Raw genomic sequence first — 19267 nt, forward strand, 5'->3', positions numbered from 1 at the left:
TATAACTATAGCAGTATAATTATGCTGGTAAATTTCCCTCACAATCCTGGGAGTGAGAAGACCTGGGTTGTAATTTTGTCTCTGCCACTGACCTGCTGGGTGACCCTAGGCAAATCCCTTCATCTCTGTGCCCCAGTTTGCTCCCATCCTCTGTCTGTCTTGTCTATTTAGCTTGTTGTCTCCTTGGGGCAGGGTCTGTCCCTGACTAGGTGCCTGCAGCGCCCAGCACAAAACGGTACTGATTGCACTTAGTGCCAATAGGTGCTACTGGAATCTAAATAATACTGCACAAGATCCTCATGGTGTGATTGTCCATTTTCTCACCTGCTTTGAGCAGTGACAGTGTTACAAGGGTGGCATGTGAAGGCTCCTCACTGGTGTCTCAGTCAATCTCCCTATTGAAATGACGGGGGCTACTCAGAGCTGCTGTTTCAGGCTCTCTGCAAACTCAGGCAGACATCTCCCCTTCAGCCGCACTCAGCTCACATTTTCAACATTTGCAGCTAGCCAGTGACTTTGAATGCAGCAGAGATGCGAGAGCAAGAAGCCAGCTTAGGAGAGGTCCCGGAACAAGGTACGGGGGGGGGGGCTCACTGGCCCAGTTCGAGCCCCACCAAGAACCATGGGGCGCTAACCCTCCTCCCAGCCTTCCCGCTGGCAGGGCTCTGCTCTCTCACGCCCCGCACGATGAGGACTGGGGCTCTGGCCTGAACCCCAAAAGGGTGAGCTGGCCCAGCGGCAGGCTGTGGAGAGCCCCACCGAGGAGCAGGCGCAGCCGATGCGCCGGCCCAGGGCGTCCGGTCCGGCTGGCTGTGCCGCCCGCAGCGCTTCTCCGGAGCCGTCCCTGTCCCGCCCTGGGGGTGTCCCCGGCCTGCGGACCCGCCCAGGTAGCCGCATCCTGGGGCCGCCCCCGCTCCTCCCCCCGCCCCCGGCCCGCCCCCCGCTCGCTCTCCCCGCGGCTCCATCCCGGGATCGGCCGGCCGAGCTGACAGTCTGGCTCAGCGGTAGCCGCGGGCGCATCAGCCGGGCAGCGCCCCCGCTCTGCGCCGCACCTGCCCTGCCAGCTCCGGGGCGCCCAGGATCGGCTGCCCGGCGGGGCGCCCGGCAGCCCGGAGCAGGGGGTCCCCCAGCCGCCGCCGCCGGGGCTCCTGGCTCGGGCAGGGCAGCTGCCCCGCCGGCTCCCTGCCCGGCTGCCCTCCAGGATGAGCCCGCAGTACTCCCTGCGCTCCCTGCTGCTGGTCATCCTCGCCGCCTTCTCAGCCAACGCCAGCAACTGGCTGTAAGTGCGGGGCCGGGGAGCGGGCTGGGGGCGGACCCGCCGCGGAGCAGGTGCCTCCGGCTCCCTGCCCGGCGCCCCCGCGCTGGGCTCCGCGGGGGCACTTCGCTGGCGGGCGCCGAGCCGGCCGCTGCCGGGCAGGGGGGTGTCACCGCGGGCGGCACTTGCTCCGAGCCCTGCGGAGCCGAGTCCGCCTGGGAGCTCGCTGCCTTCAAGGTGCGGTGCCGCAAGGGGAACATGCGCCAGCCTGGCCCCACGCTTGGGGGGCGGGGGGTCCCTCTCGCCCTTTTGTTCCCTCCGCCAAGCCAGCCGCCCCTCGCCTTCCCCACGGAGGAAATCCGAGGGGGCAACCGAGTAACCCGCCGGGGAGCGGGGCTGGCCGGGCTCAAGAAGTGACCCCCAGTGGCGGTGCGCGGTGCTTCTTTCTCTCGCTCCGTGCTCGGCAGCGGGGCTCTACCTGACCAGCAGCGGCAGGCGCTGACATCGGCCGCCCGCTGCACTCAGCTTTGCTCCAGGAAACGTCCCGGGGCCGAGCTGAGCCCCCTTGCTTGCTGATCTGTCCCTGTCCCAGTCCCAGCATGACCCGTGTCTCCTGCCGCCGCCTCAGGCAGCCCTGCTCGCAGCCCTCCTGAGCTGGGACCCCCCTTTCCTCGGAGTGTACTGGGGTCCTAACCAGTTAAAGAGCAGTACTGGTTAGTCTGGGTTTCCATGGAGATCAGGGGGTGCTGGACGGTTTCTCCATGTGGGGAGGAAAGAGCAAATGCCCCCTGTGAAATTGCCCTACCTGTCCACCCTGCTGTTGCTCTGAGGTCATGACCCGCTTCCCGAGAGACTCCTTTTGGGTCATGGTGTCGCTAACTGGGGTGAACTCCGGCACTCAGGCGCCCAGCAGAGGTGAGGCAGAACTCTTCCCCTGACGAATTATTATTTATTATTTAGGCTAGTTATAGTATAACTTTGTGGAAGCAGAAGCTACATCTGCATTTGTTCTTAAGTTACTAATCTGTGTAGCACCAAGGCCCTGAGGTCAGAGCTCAGGTCAAAATGCAGCCTGGGTTTTGCTGCGGTTATGATAAGCGAGTGAATGATCGGGGACGGGATTTGGTGAAGTGGGGAGAGAGAAAATGGCAAAGTTACAAACCTACAGCCCAGTTTAGCAGAAGTCTTTTCTCTTCCCCACCCCTCAGGGCCTGTCTGTGCTGATGGACACTGGATCTCTCCTGGCCCTAGTTAGAAGAGTAGGGGTTTGCTTCCCCTCCGCCTAGCGTTCTCCATCTGGCTGGCACACTGTGTCCCAGAGCTCTGGAGATCAGTGGTGCTGTGGGGCTCTCTGGGATGAGGAGCTCTAGAAATGCAAATTCTGAGGGTGATGTGGCGGAGCCCAGTTAGATTAGGAAGACCTGGAACAAACACTGAGATAACTTGTAAGGTAAACACTGAGGGAAACTGCTGCATGTTCTAGAAAATTTCTCCAGAGCTTTGCCAAGGCTGAGGGAAGTGCTCCCTGACACCGGCTATTGGGGGGGCTCTGCTGGGGGGAGGGGCAGAATCTTTCTCCATAACTTTGAATTAAGTATCAGTTTGACTAATTCATATCTTCTGGTGGGTGAGGAGGCTGCTGCTGCTCCCAGTTTTTATCAGCCCCCGAGGCTGTGATTGAATTCTAGTTAGAGCCCAGTTCAAGGGTTTAACTAATCTAGTCTCTGCTCAGAGTGACTGTTGCACTATCCATGGCTTGGGTCACAGCAGTAGCACAAGCCACCATGGCTACATTTATCACTTATAGAATATGAAGGGCCGGTTTGCCTCTTCCTCTGCACCTCAATCTCCCATGGGCATGAACAGGAGTGATGAATGTTTCATGAAAGGAGATTAATCTCCAGAGACATTACATTTCAGCTATCACAATGAATAAGGTAGGACCTTGTCATTTCTGCCTCAACTCAATGCTGTGTGTCTAGCTTATGCCCCCCTGCAGACATTTCCATTGTCCCGTCAGCCACAGCAAGTCCATGCTCCCTATTCCACTCTGTATCCACAGGTGCCAATGCTTTATCCCTTGTTTAAGCCAGTGGTGGCTGAGTGGTTTTAGAGGATGCTACTCGGCCCAAGGAGACCAAGGGGCTGACCAATCTGTGCCTGGAGTGGCCACTGTCATCCTTCAAATAGCCAGCTGGAGAGAAGGGTGCTATAAGGAGCCTGTTTGGGTCACATAAATTGCCCCATGCTCTGTTACTGGGCTCCCCTTTTTTTCCCTTGTCAGGTGGAAAGAGTTTTGTGGCGTGGGTCTCTTGCAAACGCTGGGTGGGTTAAAGCAGACAACAAGGCGGCTTCTAAGCTGCCTCACATTTGGTGAAGACGTGTCATGGATCTATGGTGGTGGTTTCGGCAGTGGGCAGGACTGAAAGGGGAAGTACTGGCTGAGGATAATGGCCCTACCAGGAACTCTGCAGAGGAGTTGGCACAGATGCTTGCCAGGCTGACTTTTGGGAAAAGGGGAAAATTCTGTAGGTGAAATCATCTTAATATTTGGGGATTTTTACAGGGACTCTGAGCTCTCCAGCACGTCCAGGCTTCTCCCTGCGCTCTGTTTTGATGCAGTACCAACAGAGCCGGGTTTCCCACATCCACCCAGCCATTTGGCCCATCACACAAGGTTACCAAAAATTGAAGGGGCCAGGGAATGTGTAGCTGTTCATCTGCCAGTGGGTGGGGTTTGTGTGTAACAGGAAGGTTGTCATTGTGTAGTAAAAGTAGATGTGTGTAAGAGGACGGCAGCGTGGAGATGCAGTGGTGGGCGTGGAGGCTGCTTTCCCCAGGACTGTCCTCTGGACAAAGAGGGTTTGACTCACAGGAGTAGCGGGCAGGAGAAGCTGTGTTGTAACCAATGAAAATGGCCTTCAGCGAAACCACCCTGGGGAGTAAGATTTTTTTTTTTTTTTTAAATAAGGGTTGGCTGTACTGAGAGGGATTTCCACTGGTTGGGTGGGATTATGCATTAACTTGTGTATTTGTATTACAGCAAGGCTGAAAAATGCCTTATTATGATATGTAGTCCTGGTACCTAGGCCTCTGCAGCATTGCAGCCCACTTGGTTCTTGTTCTAGAAAACCGAGCATAGGCGGCTTTAGCTGCCAGCGACTGGGGGCTTGTGTGCAACAGTTTGTACTTTCTAGGTTCTAGTGGATCTCTCTAAGAAGATGGACATGTGGGGATGAAGCTCTGTGGGAGTGGAGGGCTCATTCCAAGCACTTACTTCCAGGCACCAATTCCTGCCAGCAGTGTGGAAGGAAAGCAGAGATTCATTTCACTGCTTTTGGAAGAAAAGAATGGAGTCTGGCATAACACATGTAGCTAGTCCAATAAAAAGACAATCTACAACTTATTCTTTGCCTATTGGACTCAGGCAAGTCCCGCTCCTGACATGAAAAAGAAAGGGCTGCCCTCAGGCAGTAAACACAGAAAGAAAGACCCGGGAGCGATCAGATAGTCTGAAAAGGAGTATACCCTGCATGTTTCCCACATACCATGTGTATTCTGTGTAGAGTGTTGTGTCTTGCTTTAGGCCTGTGTATACTGCATGTATGTGTGTGTACAGCACACGTGGCCCATGGCCATTGCATTCAGCCTGGGCAGGCAGCGTGTGGCTCTTTTTGATATGTTACCTTATGCCCAGATATGTAGTATTTGTGTGCATGTTTCTTTAGGCTTGTGTGTAGGTGTGTATGTTCAGTGGCACAGCTCTGTAGAGAGTTTGCTTTTCCAGAAACCTGCTGGATTAGTGATTAAGCTCAGTGAGCATTTCACAAGACAAGAGTTTTTCTAAAGCTTCTTTTAACCTGTTGGAACTCGCATTCCCCAAACGCTTCAGAGACAGACAGCTTGTAACAGTTGAATTGGACATTTTCACAAACTCCTTGCTTTGCATGGAAGAGCTCTAACGAAGTAGCTGGGGAAAGGCTGTTTAGATTGGTTCGTATGCCAGTGTTTATGCGTTTTATAATCTGTAAAGGAGAAGCATCTTGGGATCTTCTGGAATGACTGACCTGCAGTCCCTCAGAGGGATCACTCTGCTACAGAGATTTTCAGAGTTGGAAGGGAGTTTGCAAAATCTGATCACTAAACAAACCAAGATACTTTATATCTGGCTAGAAAGTAAACCTCAGGCATATTTTGTCAGTCTCTGGATGTTGGGAGTTGCTGCATGTCCAGGAAATCTCTGCCCTTAAGCCATTTCCAGATTTGGAACTAGAAACTTTCTCCTGTTTGATGACACCTGTAGCCTTGCTTTTCCTCCTACATTTCCAGGCTCAGTGGAAGCCTCATACCAAACACTATACTGAAGTGAAAGGTCAGTGCCCAGTAGATCTGAGCCCCAGAGTGAGGGTATGTGCTAGGGGAAGGGAACATCTCCTTTGGTGTCTGCATGCCTCTCACAGTTGGCCAAACATTATCTCCAGCAGTGCTTAATTTGTGCCAGGGCTTGCCAGGGATGAGCCCTGGTATCTCTAGGCTTGGCAGTTCATAGCCCAGGCACCTCTAGGCTTGGCAGTTCATAGCCCAGGCACCTCTAGGCCCAGCACCTCTGGACTTGCTGCATCAGTTATGAAAGTAAAAAAAGTTTGCTTGAGCCCATGTAATTTCATTACAAATTAAGCCCTGATCTCCAGAGGAGCAGAGAAGCTTGCTGCACGCATAGGAGTTTCACTCCTGGATAGTCCATGGCTTGTGTTACTTTCCGACGCATTACATTGCAGGTGTTACTGTGACTGGCTTATAGGACTGAATTAAATTCTTGATTCGTTGCTATTTTTGCGCTAAAATATTCCAAACCCTGCACCCAGTGCATGCACTCAAAAACATGGCTTGTATGTGCCAGGCCGTTTTCTAGGTGGTGCAAATGGGATGCATGTGGCATTTTTCCAAAGGGGCACTGACCCAAGCACTTAGCAGTGTACTAGCTGAGTACCTCACCGAAGTGGGAGAGGACGGTCAGAGTTCTGACTCTAGGTGCGCAAATGAAATCATCACCGAACAACTTTGTTGGCAAGTTCCAATCTAACTGGGTAACTGTAGCCAGTAAACTAACAGACACTACAAAGCTTGGTTTCTCCTGACTCTGTATTTGACACTACTGGCTTTTAAGATGTGACTGGTTGTTTGGATTATTAGGATGACTTTCTCGAAGCTCTAGAAAAAAGATCCCTTGTGTGTGGAGAACCCTGGGCACCCGCTCATCCAGAAACCATTAGCGACTGCCTTCATTTTCATGCTGTTATCCGGCTAAAACTGTGTTGGTCTCTGGGAGCTTTGCAGGAGGCTCTCCATGTGCTGTAAATATTCTGAGATGTGGTTATGCTGCTGTATAGCAGGGTGTGCTGCCAACAGCTCTTTAACCCCTGTAAATAGGGGGTAGAGATGTGGCAGTAACATTTCCCTCTGGGCTGAGATTTGGCTTAAAGGGCCAGGAGCACAGTTGTTGGGTTTTTTGTTTGTTTTGAGGGGGGAGGAAGTGGGGAGGTGTTTAAATTTTAAGGAAGTGGATTTGACTGTTCTATGAATACCTACAAATCTGTGACTTACAAAGCGAGGCCGGCTGGAAAGTTGGTCTCTGTGGTCTCATTCTGTTTGCGTTAGAGGGCCAGAGAGGAAGGAATAATGCTTTGCATTTCTACAGCCCCTTTCATCCGGAGATCTCCCTTTGCTTTGCAGACACAGGGCCTGATTCTCCTCTGCCTGGCACCTCGTCTCATGGACACCTTTGAAAGTTGGTGTTGTGAGTGCACAATTCTAATTTGGTAGCGCTTACTCTGCTGGTGCTGGTGCAAATGGCTATCCATGGTGCAGGGCGATGGGGAACTGGGCCCTGGGTTGATCATTCTCCCTCACTTGACTGTCTGGTTGGCTCTGCTCTTACAACTACCTTGATGTGGATGACAGAGTTCTCTTCAGCTAGAGGTTTCCCAGCTTCCACCAGAGCAGCAAGAGGTCCTGATTCTCAGGTCTGGCTAAAATCCACCCATTGTGGTTTTTACCTTTACATCATCCTTGTAGCTCTAGGTTTTCAGCCCAGCTGTGGCCTGGTCCAGCCCAAAACTGCTGTCTGGCTGCCGAGAGCCCCAAGGTGCTGATCTGGTGCCGGTGGGAATGGCTGGAACATAGAGGCACTCTTGCCATGTCCCCTTTCCCCTGGTCACTCTCCCTGTTCCAGACCTTACATAGTGGACACTCCCAGGTAGCCAGCCTATGGCAGCACAAAACAGACAGACCAACACTGCAAGCTAGAACCACAGTCTCTTTACACACTGACCATCTTGTTGTGAGCGTGGTCCTGGAGGCAGAGTGAATGGCTGACTAGGAGTATTCCAGGAGAGGAGAGATTTGAGGACCCAGATTTGGGAACAGATTCTGTGAGCGGGGTGGGGAGCTCCTTTGTGTTGCCCCAGGGTTCCTTTGGAGACCCGCCATCAATGTTTTGTCACTTCATATTTTGCTCTCTAATCCTGAGGGAGGCATCGGGTTGTCCATGCAGCAAGCTCTCCCCAGAGTCTCACGCAGCAGGGGACACCCTTCCATGGAGGGCAAAAGGAAGAAGAGCTAAAAGCTGCAAATTATTCTGTAGGACATTTGTATTTCAAAATAGAATAAAAAATCTTGCAACAGTTTACGACAAGCCCAGCCAGCTTTAGTTTTCCCCAAAAAAACAGCGAGTGGCTTAAAGGTTTGTATCTTGGTGGCAGAAAAAACCGTTTGAAATCTCCCAGACCTTGAGATTAGCTGGGATGGGCAGGGCCCTGATCTCGGGCTCCTTTTAGAAGCTAGTAATGCCATCAATGACCAGGTCCTAGCTGGCAGGGAATCTCCAGGACTAAGTTTGTCAGGACATAGAAGGTAACTTGATCAGCAATATTCAAATAGCTAGTGATGGGGAACATCCTTATTTGGGGCACTTGAGCAGGTGGTAAATTGATCACTTGGTTCATGGCAGGCAGGAACCACCCTGAATCGGGTGTGAAGGAGGGCATCTGAGAAGTGAAACTGAAATTAAAAGGGCTGCCTCCCAGGCTGAGAAGGGGAAGGTTCCTGCGAGCTCCAAGGCCAAAACAATGGCAAGGAAAATGGACTTCTGTCTGCCTCGTTCCTGGTACTGCCTGTCATGCTAGTTTCTGAACCTATATGGACCCTGCAGTTATCTGAGCCTGCGATGACTGTTACAGTTGCTGCTATTTGTGTCACTCAGCTATAAGATTGTCACGTGGGGGCTGGAACAATTTTTATAGTGACGGTGCTGGGAGCCATTGAACCAAACTGTAAACCCTGTATATGAAGGAAACCACTTCAAGCCCAGGGGGTGCTGCAGCGCCCCTTCCCACCCCACCCCCACTTCTAATTCCAGCATCTCTGGTTCATTGTCCTCCCCTTCACTCACTTGTCTTGGATGGCGTACCTGGAAGCAGTCTATTGACTTTCTTAAAAGTGATAAAAGTGCCAAACAAACTCAGGAATCTGTTTCCGACGTGTTTTCGTACGTCTGTACCAAGGCAGGTTCACTAATTTTCCTGGTATTTTGTGGATATTTTTAAGCCTTGGATCCTGGAGTCATGTGAATACAGGAGAATCTCAGCTTTCGCTTAAAAAGTTTCTAGCCCTCTTAGTTGCAGACGGAAGCTTGAAAACATGACCCAAGTGTTCCCTAAAGGCTCAAGCCAGAAGGCAAATAAACCCCCAAATGTGCTAGTTTTGATAAAAATCCGATGACCTGGGGGGCCCTGACTCAGGATTTTTAGACACTCGGGCTGGCAATATTTAAGGCTGTAAGAAAACTGTGGGCAGCGGTTTTGTGGTGGCAACTGCAACTTTTAGCAGACACAGCAACTTCTTAGAGTTGCTGCAGATTTCAGCACTGCCAGCACTTGGATGCTGCAGCCAGCGGAGGAGCCGTTTCTCTTCACGTATGGAGTGAAGAGTTAATCTTGCGAGTTTGTGCATTTCTATTCAGTTAAACCAGTTCATGAACTCCTGTAAGTTGTATGCAAGTTAGCGCTGCCCCTGGGGTCCTGTCAGCCGGCCAGTGTGCACATTGGGGTAATGGCGTTGTAAAGTTGGACTCTGCTGCAATATGTTTCCTGATCTGAAGGTTGAGCAACAAGATCGAGTCCGTGCCAATGGCACTTTTCTCCTTTAGAATAATAGCAATTGGACCGTATTCAGCACTGCATGACAGGCTTGTGACAGTGTCAGCAGCACAGAGAGAGTCAGCAGTGACAGCGTTTCTCAGACTCTGTGACTGTTGTGGCAAAGAAACCTTGGCACAGAGCAGTAATGTGTGGCAGAGCACGTCAGGGTGTGCCAGCGTGCAGCAATGGGTTTGCAAGGTGTGCAACATGCGGCAGTGCCATAGTACAGAGCAGTGTTTCCCAGCCTGGTGCCTCCCCCAGTGGGTCTGGCGAAGGCTCTAGGTGGGTCATGGGCCTGCTGGTGGGAGAGTGAGCTTGCGCTGAACTCACCCTGCAACAGTGGCTCCTATCCCACGGGGCTGGGCCTGGCTCCCTGCTCCACGCGTTGTGACAGGTTTGGTCTGGCTGATCCCCCATTGTGATGGGGAGTGGGACGGTCAGCGAGGCCAGATTTGAGGAGCGGCGCTGCAACTGGCATGCGGGGGCAAGTGGTGAGTGCGAAGCCTAGTGCGGCAGAAGCTGTAATCATGTGGAAGTGTCACACTGAGAGACTGACTTAGTCACTTTAACTAGAGGTGGAAATTGGGAGCTGCCAAGCCAAGAGAAGAACAAATGTGGGGCCGATGTGACAGGAAGATTGAGAGAGAGACGCATCCTAGTCCAATGCCTGAAACAGAATCAATTCAGGGACGACGCTTTCATTAAAAAACAGTTACGGAAAACAGTGTCTGACTAATGGGAGATGGCAAAGGGCCTGTCTCGGTAGGATGCTGCATAGTGAGATGTTGCCACAGAGCCATGAATGACAAATGGCCCTGGGTGAAAGCTCCCAGACTTACCTGCCCAGCCTTAGGGCGGATGCTTGATGTATAGTATCCACCTCTGACAGATCCCTGGGTTTTGTACTCCGTTCTCTGGCAGCACACACAGCTGATTGTGCTAATCTAGGATTGCTGAATTGTGTTAGTGCATGACATGGTATGTCTGTGTAGTAGCACAGAGGTATTGCAACATGCCCCATATTGTGCAATGCACTGACTGCTACATCACAGCAGAGTTCGTGTGTGGGCTGACAGATGCTGGAGGTGTGCGGCATGACAGGCTGGGGCAGTGACAGTAGTGCGGTGTGTGGCAGTACAGAAGCACATGAATGTACCTAAGGAGTGTGCAGAATACAAATGGGGGCTCTCCAGCTGTTCACAAGGACACTCTCCACTGTCAGATAGAGGCCAACAGGAAACCACAGGAAGTGGATTCCCTTCTCCCTGGCCTGTAATTCGCTCCTGAAAGAGTCATGGGCGGGGGGAGTTGCTCCAGCCCCTTCTCCCTGGGTGGGAATGAGAGAATCCTCAAAGTGCCCCTCTTCCTTCCAGGTGCATCCAGTCAGGACCTTTCTCTCCCTCTGGCAGCAATGCCCTGAGCTCCTTTCCCCTTCCTGGGGAGCCTCCCCTTTCTCCGGGGAAACCGCTCTGCTTGTGGCAGGCCCTGGGGAAGGGGGGTAAACCCCTGTGTCCTAGAAGACCCAGAGGCCAATGTAAGGAGATGTCTCTCTCTGCTGAGGAGGGAGCTCTTTTTGCTCTGTGCAGACGCTGGGGCGGGGGCTAAAGTTAACTCCCCCCTCGCCAGCTCAGACAGCCTCTGGGGCTGCTCCAGCCATGCTCCTTTGATTCCAGAGGCCAAAGTCTCGGTCTCTCCCCTGCATTCCATGGGGCATCATCCCTGAGGCACAAACACCTCCCTGCTTCCCGGTGCTGCTGCTGCTTCTCCCCACAGCGACCGTCTGCTATGGAGCCCTCAGGCTCCAGCGGCCCGTCCGACGCGTCTCAGTTACAGCAAGAGCCTAAAGAAGCTCCACCGATGGAGTTTAGCCAAGAGAAAGGTCAGAGGTGACCTGAGCAGGCTGTAGGTACATGGGGAGAAGATTTCTGATGGCAAAAGCCACTTGAATCTAGCAAACAAAGGCAGAACAAGATCCAGTGGCTGGAAGCTGAAGCTAGACGTGTTCAGACTGGCGATAGGGGCAGATCTTTAACTGGGAGGGCAATTAACCATTGGAACAGCTTAGCCAGCAATGTGGTGGAGTCTCCATCGCTTTAAGTCAAGATTGGACATCACTTTCTCAAATATCTAATTGAGCTAGAGCAGAAGTTGCTAAGTGAGAAATTCTCTGGCCTGCACTATGCAGGAAGCCAGACTAGATGATCACAATGGCCCCTTGTGCCTTAAAAGCTGTAACTTGCCCTTTTTAAACTCTCACAAATAAATGTAAGACAGACTGCTTGAAACAGTCACTTTTAGAGGGCCTCAGCCTTTTATAGCAGTGCGACTGTGTGTCCTCGTGTGCTGTAGTTAGGGTGACCAGACGTCCCGATTTTATCGGGACCGTCCCGATATTTCCTTGTTTGTCCCGCGTCCCGACCGACATGCGGTCGGGACAACCGGACAAACAAGGAAATGCCCCGAGCCTCGAGCCCGGAAGTGCTCGCGCCCCCCCCCCCCCTGCCCCGACTCCGCCCCCTCCTCCCCCGATTGGCTCCCTCCCCGAATCCCCGCCTCTTCCCCGGGCTCACCATTCCCCCTCCCTCCACAAGCGCTGGAGGGAGGCCCGGGAGACGCAGGGGAAGCGCGGGGCCGGGGTGAGTAACAGTCCGGCCTGGCCCAGTGCAGGCAGGACTCAGTTGGGTGGTTGGGAGAGGAGGGGGGCGACCCGCGGGGCCAGGCGACGGGGGAGGAAGCGGCCATGGCGCTCGGCGGCTCTGGCGCCCCCGAACCCCCCGAGCCGGGGCCTGCAGCAGCGCGTACGCTGGGCCCAGCCCCTGGCTAGGCATGTCTGGGCTGCCCAGCTGGTGCTATCCCGCGGCGGCCCCGGGGCAGAGGCATCGGCAGCCCAGCCCCGTTCGTTCCCCTGCGGGACGGGGGGGCTGGGGCCTGCTGCCCCCACTCCGGGGCCGCCGCGGGATAGCACCAGCTGGGCAGCAGCCCAGACGCGACTGGCCAGGGGCTGGGCTGGGCGCAGCGTGCACGCTGCTGGGTCCCCACAGCAGGCCCCGGCTCGGGAGGTTCGGGGGCGCCAGAGCCGCAGCCGCGGAGCGCCATGGCCGCTTCCTCCCCCGCGGCAGTGGGAGCTGCAGCAGCGGCTGCTCCCGAGTCCCGCTGGCCGGGGGTGAGAACAGCCACCGCCTGGCCCCGAGGGCCACCCCCCTCCTCGCCCTACCACCCAACTGAGTCCTGCCTGCAAGGGACCAGGCCGGACTCTCACTACCCCGGCCCCGCGCTTCCCCTGAGTCTCCCGGGCCTCCCTCCAGCGCTTGCGGAGGAAGGTTTTTTTTTTTTTTGGCCCCGCCCCCCGCCACGCCTCCCCCCCCACGTCACCCCCCCCCCCCCCGCGTCCCGATATTTGTCTTTGGTGATCTGGTCACCCTAGCTGTAGTCCACGAGGATGAGAGAGCGGTTGTGTAGATGAGGCTATATCAGGCAGATGGAGCCATAGTCTGTGATACACAGGCCATTGGCTAAACAGAGGGCAGCTTTTGTGCTATGGCCAGAGTGAAAACCAACCTGGCACTGGTGCAGGTTGTTGTGTGCGAGGTCATGTGGGAGATTAGAAAAGACAACTTTCTCCAGCATTTTGCAGAGTGGGGAGGATGGAGATAGGGCAGTGACTAGAGAAGGTGTCCGAGTCAAGGAAAGCAGAACAATTAAACCAAAAACAATCCTAGGTCCCATCTAATCCCAGCCAATGCTTTCCATTGTACGCTTACTAGTGTTTGGCCCAGTCTTTTTAAAAGTTCTGGCAGCCTGGTTTGCTTCCCCTGCCCTAGGCGAACTGTTCCACAGCCTAACTAAGCTCACTGTCGGGGTGTCTTTCAGACTGAGTTTTCTGTTTAATTCTAAGCCAAATTACTCTTAATCGTTCCTCGAGCCATCCACCCTTCTGCTAATTTTCGTGACTCTTTGGAGCTCCCTCCAGTTTGTTGGCATGTTTCTGGCAATAAGGTCTGGTGGCACTAGAGTCACAGAAATGGCCCCGTGCTCACTACAATAGTCACAAAACAAGAACATCAGAGGCACCAACACACCCAGAGTAGATTTGTTTAAAAATCCAAATGGCTTCTTCTCTGCAAGACACTTGCTATGTCTTTGTCTTTATTGAACATCTCAATGACTCGGATTCTCTGTAGTGGGAAATGCAGAAGTTTATCTCCCCTAATTTCTGTTTTATCTGCCAACCTGCATGGGCTGTCTTGTTCTTGCTCCAGGAAGCTTTCCTCCCTGAAGTTGCTATTATCCTTGGGTATATTTTAAATAAAAACAAGATTAATTTTTAAGACCCCTGGGGTTAGGAGGGATCTTGCAGTGTTGCAGACAAAACAATTGCAGAGGGGATGAGTCGCAGACGTTTTTAAATTGAGATTTGGCCTAGTCTAAACACAAAGTTGTACTGATATAACTAAGGTGGGTCTTTATACTGCCTTAGTTAAACCAGTGCAATTTTTGTGTAGAAGAGCCCTTTTGGGTTTTTAAACAGGAACTAGAGTTGTGGACAAACTCCTGAGACATAAAGGCTAAAAGAAAGAGGAGTAACAGGCACTACACTGCAAGCGACAGTGTCACTAAAAGAAAGCCAGCCCACTACAAATGAGCCATGGGACTAATTGGCTCCTTTGCTATGTTCTAGGCCCAATATGAGAGAGGAAGGAAAATACCTATTTAAAGTCGGATCTAATGCCTTCTCTGTGGTTCCTTGTTGTTTGCTTATTGTGCTGAGGGACTTTGTAGAGGAATAGTTCCAATGGAAACAGTCAATATGTAGGTGTGGAGAACTTCAAGGAAAGTTTGAGAGACTCTGGTTCTGATTCTGTACAGCCCTTGAAGGGCTTCCAGCTAGTTACTTAGGGAAACAGTTTGAAGCAGAAGTGACTTAGAGAGTCCCTTACTTCGGGAGCCAAATGATGCTTGGGTTATGCATATTCTTCTTTCCACAAAGGCCCAGCACCTGTACTCCGGTGGGTCAGTTTACCCATGAGAATCTGACTTCCTGATCTTCATAGGATCCATTTGCTAGCTGGATCCCTAGACACATCTTATTGGAAAGGAAATTCATAGATTCTAAGGCCAGAAGGGACAATTATGATCATCTGGCTTGGCCTCCTGTATAACCCAGGCCAGAGGCCTGCCCCAAAATAATTCCGAGAGCAGAGCTTTTAGAAAGAGATCCAGTCTTGATTTCAGAATTGTCAGTAATGGAGAATCCACGACAAAACTTAATAAATTGTTACAATGGTTAATTATTCTCACAGTTAAAAATTTACACCTTATTTCTAGTCTGAATTTGTCTAGCTTCAACTTCCAGCCATTGGATCGTGTTAGACTTTTCTCTGCTAGACTGAAGAGCCCATTATTAAATATTTATTCCCCATGTAGGTACTTATAGACTGTTATCAAGTCACCCCTTAACGTTCTCTTTGTTAAGCTAAAGAGAGTGAGCTCTTGGAGTCTATCACTGTCAGGCAGGTTTTCTAATCACTCTCACGGGTCTTCTCTGAGTCCTCTCCAGTTTATAAACATCCTTCTTGAATTGGGGGCACAAGAACTGGACACAGTATTCCAGCAGCAGTCTCACCAGTACCAAATCCAGAGGTAAAATAATCTCTACCTACTCAAGATTCCCCTGTTTATGCATCCCTGAATCCCACTGGCTGCAGCGTCACACTGGGAGCTGAGGTTCAGCTAACTATCCGCCATGACCCACAAATGTTTATCAGAGTCATTGCCTCTCAAGATAGAGTCCACCACCCTGTAAGTATGGCCTGCATTCTTTATTCCTAGATGTATACATTTACATTTTGCTGTATTAAAATGCATATTGTTTGCTTGCACCTAGTTTACCAAACAATCCGGATCGCTCTGAATCAGTGACCTGGCATCTTCAGTATTTACCAGTTCCCCAGTTTCTGTGTCATCTGCAAACTTTATCATTGACAGTTTTATGTTTTCTTGCAAGACATTGATACAAATATGAAATAGCATAGGGCCAAGAACTGATCCCTGTGGGACCCCACTGGAAATGCACCCACTCAGTGACAATTCCACATTTACAATTACATACTGAGACCTGTCAGTTAGCCAGTTTTTAATCCATTTAATGTGTGCCATCTTAATTTCATATTCTAGTTTTTTTTAATCAAAATGTTGTGAAGTCTAAGTATATTACATCAACACTATTACCTTTATCAGTCAAACTTGTAATCTTATAAAAAAAAGAGATTTTTGGCAGGTTCTATTTCACATAAATCCATTACCCTCCTTTAATTCTTTATAAGTCAAGTCCAATATCAGCCACTCCGCACTCTTGTCTGGGACCAACGTCAGGCCGACAGGCCTATAACTACCCAGGTCCTTCCATCTTGACTGTGTTGCTTAGTTGTGGGTTTGCTGTCTGGCGTTGCCCAGTGGGACTGGCCTTGTACATAGAGGGGTTCTCTGAAGACTTTAGTTGTTTGCCTCAATTTGTCACACGTCGAAGGGATGAGGCAGCCATCGGTCAGCGTGCTGGCTCTTGCCCTCTGAAGATATGCTTCTCATTCCAGGCCCAGCAGTTTCCAATACAATTGCATGTCAGGTTTAGGAGCCCAGGGTCTTGAAACTATCCCTATAGACTTGAGAATTGGCAGGCTAGTGAAACTGGAGTTGAGCTGGAAGACAGCAGGAGAAGGAGCAATGGCCTACAGCAAAGGAAGGGAAATTCTGGGGTGTCTCGAAGACAGCCACTAGCAGCAAAAGCAATTGTGCGGTAGAACAGACTGCAAGGCAGGCTGTCCGGACATGCTCACTGCAGTAGAGCTTGTTAGATATGGTACTGGTGGAAAGTGGTCCTGCAGAATGCAGGCACTGGAGTGATTTGCTCCTGCAGCCTTAGCTTGCGTGTGTGCAAAGGGGAAATGACTGTCTAATTCCAGAGAAAAAAATGCTATGACAGTGTCCCTTTTAAGGGCAAGATGGAATGGTGGAGCCCGAAGTTTCCATGGTCACAGTGAAGGGAAGCTGGCAAGATGATTATGCCTCAGTCTGGGGCCTAAGGCAGCTTGGTCCCCACCTCAAAATGGTTTAGAAATACTCCGTAGCCTCCCCTGGGACAAGAGGGCTGATGCACCACAAAATGTAGGCATGAAACCTGGGGCCCTCTGATCATGGAAATGTGCGGTGGGAACAGCCCCAGGGATGGCGGATGGGGGACTGCCCTCTTCTCCTAGAGACAGGGAGGAAGAGTGGATATTTACCTACTTCCCCTCCTAACCTGTGTCTGCCTAGGATCAGGAGAAGAGCAATGTGAGATGCACCTGTTTTTCTTCTACCCCGCCCCACCTCGGGGGAGAGAGGAGCCCGCGCCAGGGCCAACATCTCTCATTCAGCTTTGTCTATGTGGAGCCATAGAAGTTTCCCGATGCTTTGGGGTGCTGGGCTGCTGACAGCACCCATGTCTGACACATGCCATGCTTCGCTGGCCATGTAACGTCTCCTCCCACTGACTGTGGTAATCGCCCATCAGCAGTCACAGGTCTCTGCAGTTCCTCTCCAGTAGGGTGACGCAAAATGGCCCCTTGGCCTCGCTGCCAGGCTCCAGAAAGCAGCATTCAGCCTGCTCCCAAGTGGCTGCTGAAGCCTGGCTTTCTCTGTAAGGGCAATACCCAGAATGCTTTGTATGCAAAAGACAGGACAGGAGTGGAGTGGGATGGAATACAAGGAGACCACCCTCAAGTGCTAAAAGGCAGAGTAGGGCTGCTCTCCGGTGCCTGAGCACAGAGGGAGAAGGGGAGTGAGAGCTGGAGGGTATAACTGGATTTACGGTGGAGAGGGAGGCTGGAGAGCGTGTCAGGCCGGAGTCAAAGCAGGGGAGACTAGAAAGATCAGAGCAGCCTGCAGAGGCAGCGACATGAGCTGAGCAGGCAAAGGTCTCCCCAGTTCAACCAACTTAGCTCGCATAACCCACCCCCTCTCGTAGCTGTGATGCGATGGCGACTTTCCTGGCACCCTGCTCTGCCAGGACCCCCCCAGAGCCCAGCCCTGACAGGAACCAAGTGTTTCCAGAAACTTCTTACTGAAATGTGTGTGTTTGGTTTTGCTCTCAAGAGGGGAGGCTGTTTCCCCTGGGAAGAGGCCCCGAGGGTATCTGGAAAAGTGACTGGGCTGTACACATCCACAACTCAGGCCGTGGTTACGTGCCATAGGCCCACATGACTTGTGGCTGCCGGGGTTGTGTGGTGTGATTCAGGACACGGGTTTGAAGTTATAGAAAGAAGTGCACTGTTGTCTCCTGCCGGCAGACCTTCTCCTTGGCTTCCAAGAGGCCCCCTAGTGGACTGTCTGTGGTAGTAGCTCAAAGCACCACACTTCTCGACTCCCCTCCTTCCAAAGAGAGCAAGATGTTCTTTTCATGTTCATCTCTTCAGTTTCTCTGGCTGGCTTCTTGGGGGCTGTCTTGCGCTTTGGCAAGGATTTTTTGTTGCCAGTGACCTGGCTGGACTCCTTCAGCAACAGATCTGGTGCTACAGTGAGGTCTCCTGAAAGAGCTTCGGGAGGAGATGCGTTTGGAAAGCAGGTTCTGCGTAACAGTAGGTGAGGCCATCCTTGAATAGATCAGGCCCATGTTACGTTGGCAGTCGGACTGTGCTGTCGCCGGCAGCGGGGGTGCTTGCTTGTGTTTGTGTGTTGTGCATGGAGCAGTGCTGAACAGCATTGAGGGGTGGGTGCATAGACGTGGTGAGTGGAGATGGAGGCATGTGGCTAGCCCCCATGGGGGAGGGAGTAGTTATGAGCATTCTGGATAGCTTCATCCAGCCTGTGTCTCTTGTGCATCCAGTTAACAGCCCCTCTCTCAGTGACAGATGCAGTTCTCTGAAACATCTTTTGTCTTTGTTTTATCTTCTTAAACAGTACAGTAATAAGTATTTGTTTGGGAAGCCTCTTATCTGGAGCATCTGCTTGGAAAGGTTTGAAAGGGCCCTGTCACGCTTCTCTTCCTACGCTGCTTTGAATTTCTGACTCCCCATCGCCTGGAGAATTCTGCCGAGCTAGAAAGAACAGTGGGTCTCTGAAGCAATTTTCTCCTCTCCCATTTGCCAAATAGAGTTTCTCCATGTGCCGAACAGAGCTGACACTAACGTGGCTGCCTCCAGCAGCTGCTTCACCTGTGGCATCACTTCCTCCTGCCAACTTGTTTGTGTTCAGACCAGTTGCTGAATCGTCGGTGGTGCTGGCTGCACAGCTGTGGAAAGTGTCAATTGGGGGGGTTCTCTGAGCACTAGGAGATACTGCATTTGTGGGCATGATCCAAGAACGGGAAAAAGGAGAACATTCTCCTGGAATGGGTTAGGAGCCAGGAGTTCCGTACCCCACTCTATGGCCCTGGTCTGTACTTTTATGGCACTCTCCCCAAGGGGATAGCAAATACCCTTTCACAGTGGAGAAAGCCCAAGGCACAGACATACTGCATGGAATTGGTGCTGCAGTTAGAACCCAATTTTCCTAACTCCTACTCACATGACTAATCCACCAATCTGCAAGGTCATTGTGCAAGTCTCTTAACTCTTCTGTGCCTCTCCTTCCATATCTGTAAAACAAGGTTAATAGTTACTGAACTCAGGGGAAGGTGGGGGTTTCAAGGTAGGTTAATGTCTCTTCAGAAGCAAAGTTGTGATGTATTATCTGCCCCTGTCATCTTGGAGGAGCAGAGAGCAGCTTTGCATGGAAACAGCAGACATCCCTCCCAGTATCCTAGCCTGCCACAGATATCTCAGGACCCTGGCTTGATGGG

The 19267-nt window shown here is 51.9% G+C and overlaps 1 protein-coding gene across 1 annotated transcript in view; it reads left to right on the forward strand.

The window, feature by feature from the left end:
- The first annotated feature begins 991 nt into the window (after positions 1–991).
- The window catches only part of WNT4 (Wnt family member 4), a 28801-nt gene continuing 10525 nt past the window's right edge, over positions 992–19267 (forward strand). The window contains exon 1 of the mRNA XM_005281747.4: positions 992–1279. Within this exon, the coding sequence (XP_005281804.1) occupies positions 1203–1279 (77 nt within the window). The 5' untranslated portion in view covers positions 992–1202. The remainder of the gene's footprint in view (positions 1280–19267) is intronic.

This window comes from Chrysemys picta, chromosome 21, assembly GCF_011386835.1.
Source record: "Chrysemys picta bellii isolate R12L10 chromosome 21, ASM1138683v2, whole genome shotgun sequence".
NCBI lineage: Eukaryota > Metazoa > Chordata > Testudines > Emydidae > Chrysemys > Chrysemys picta.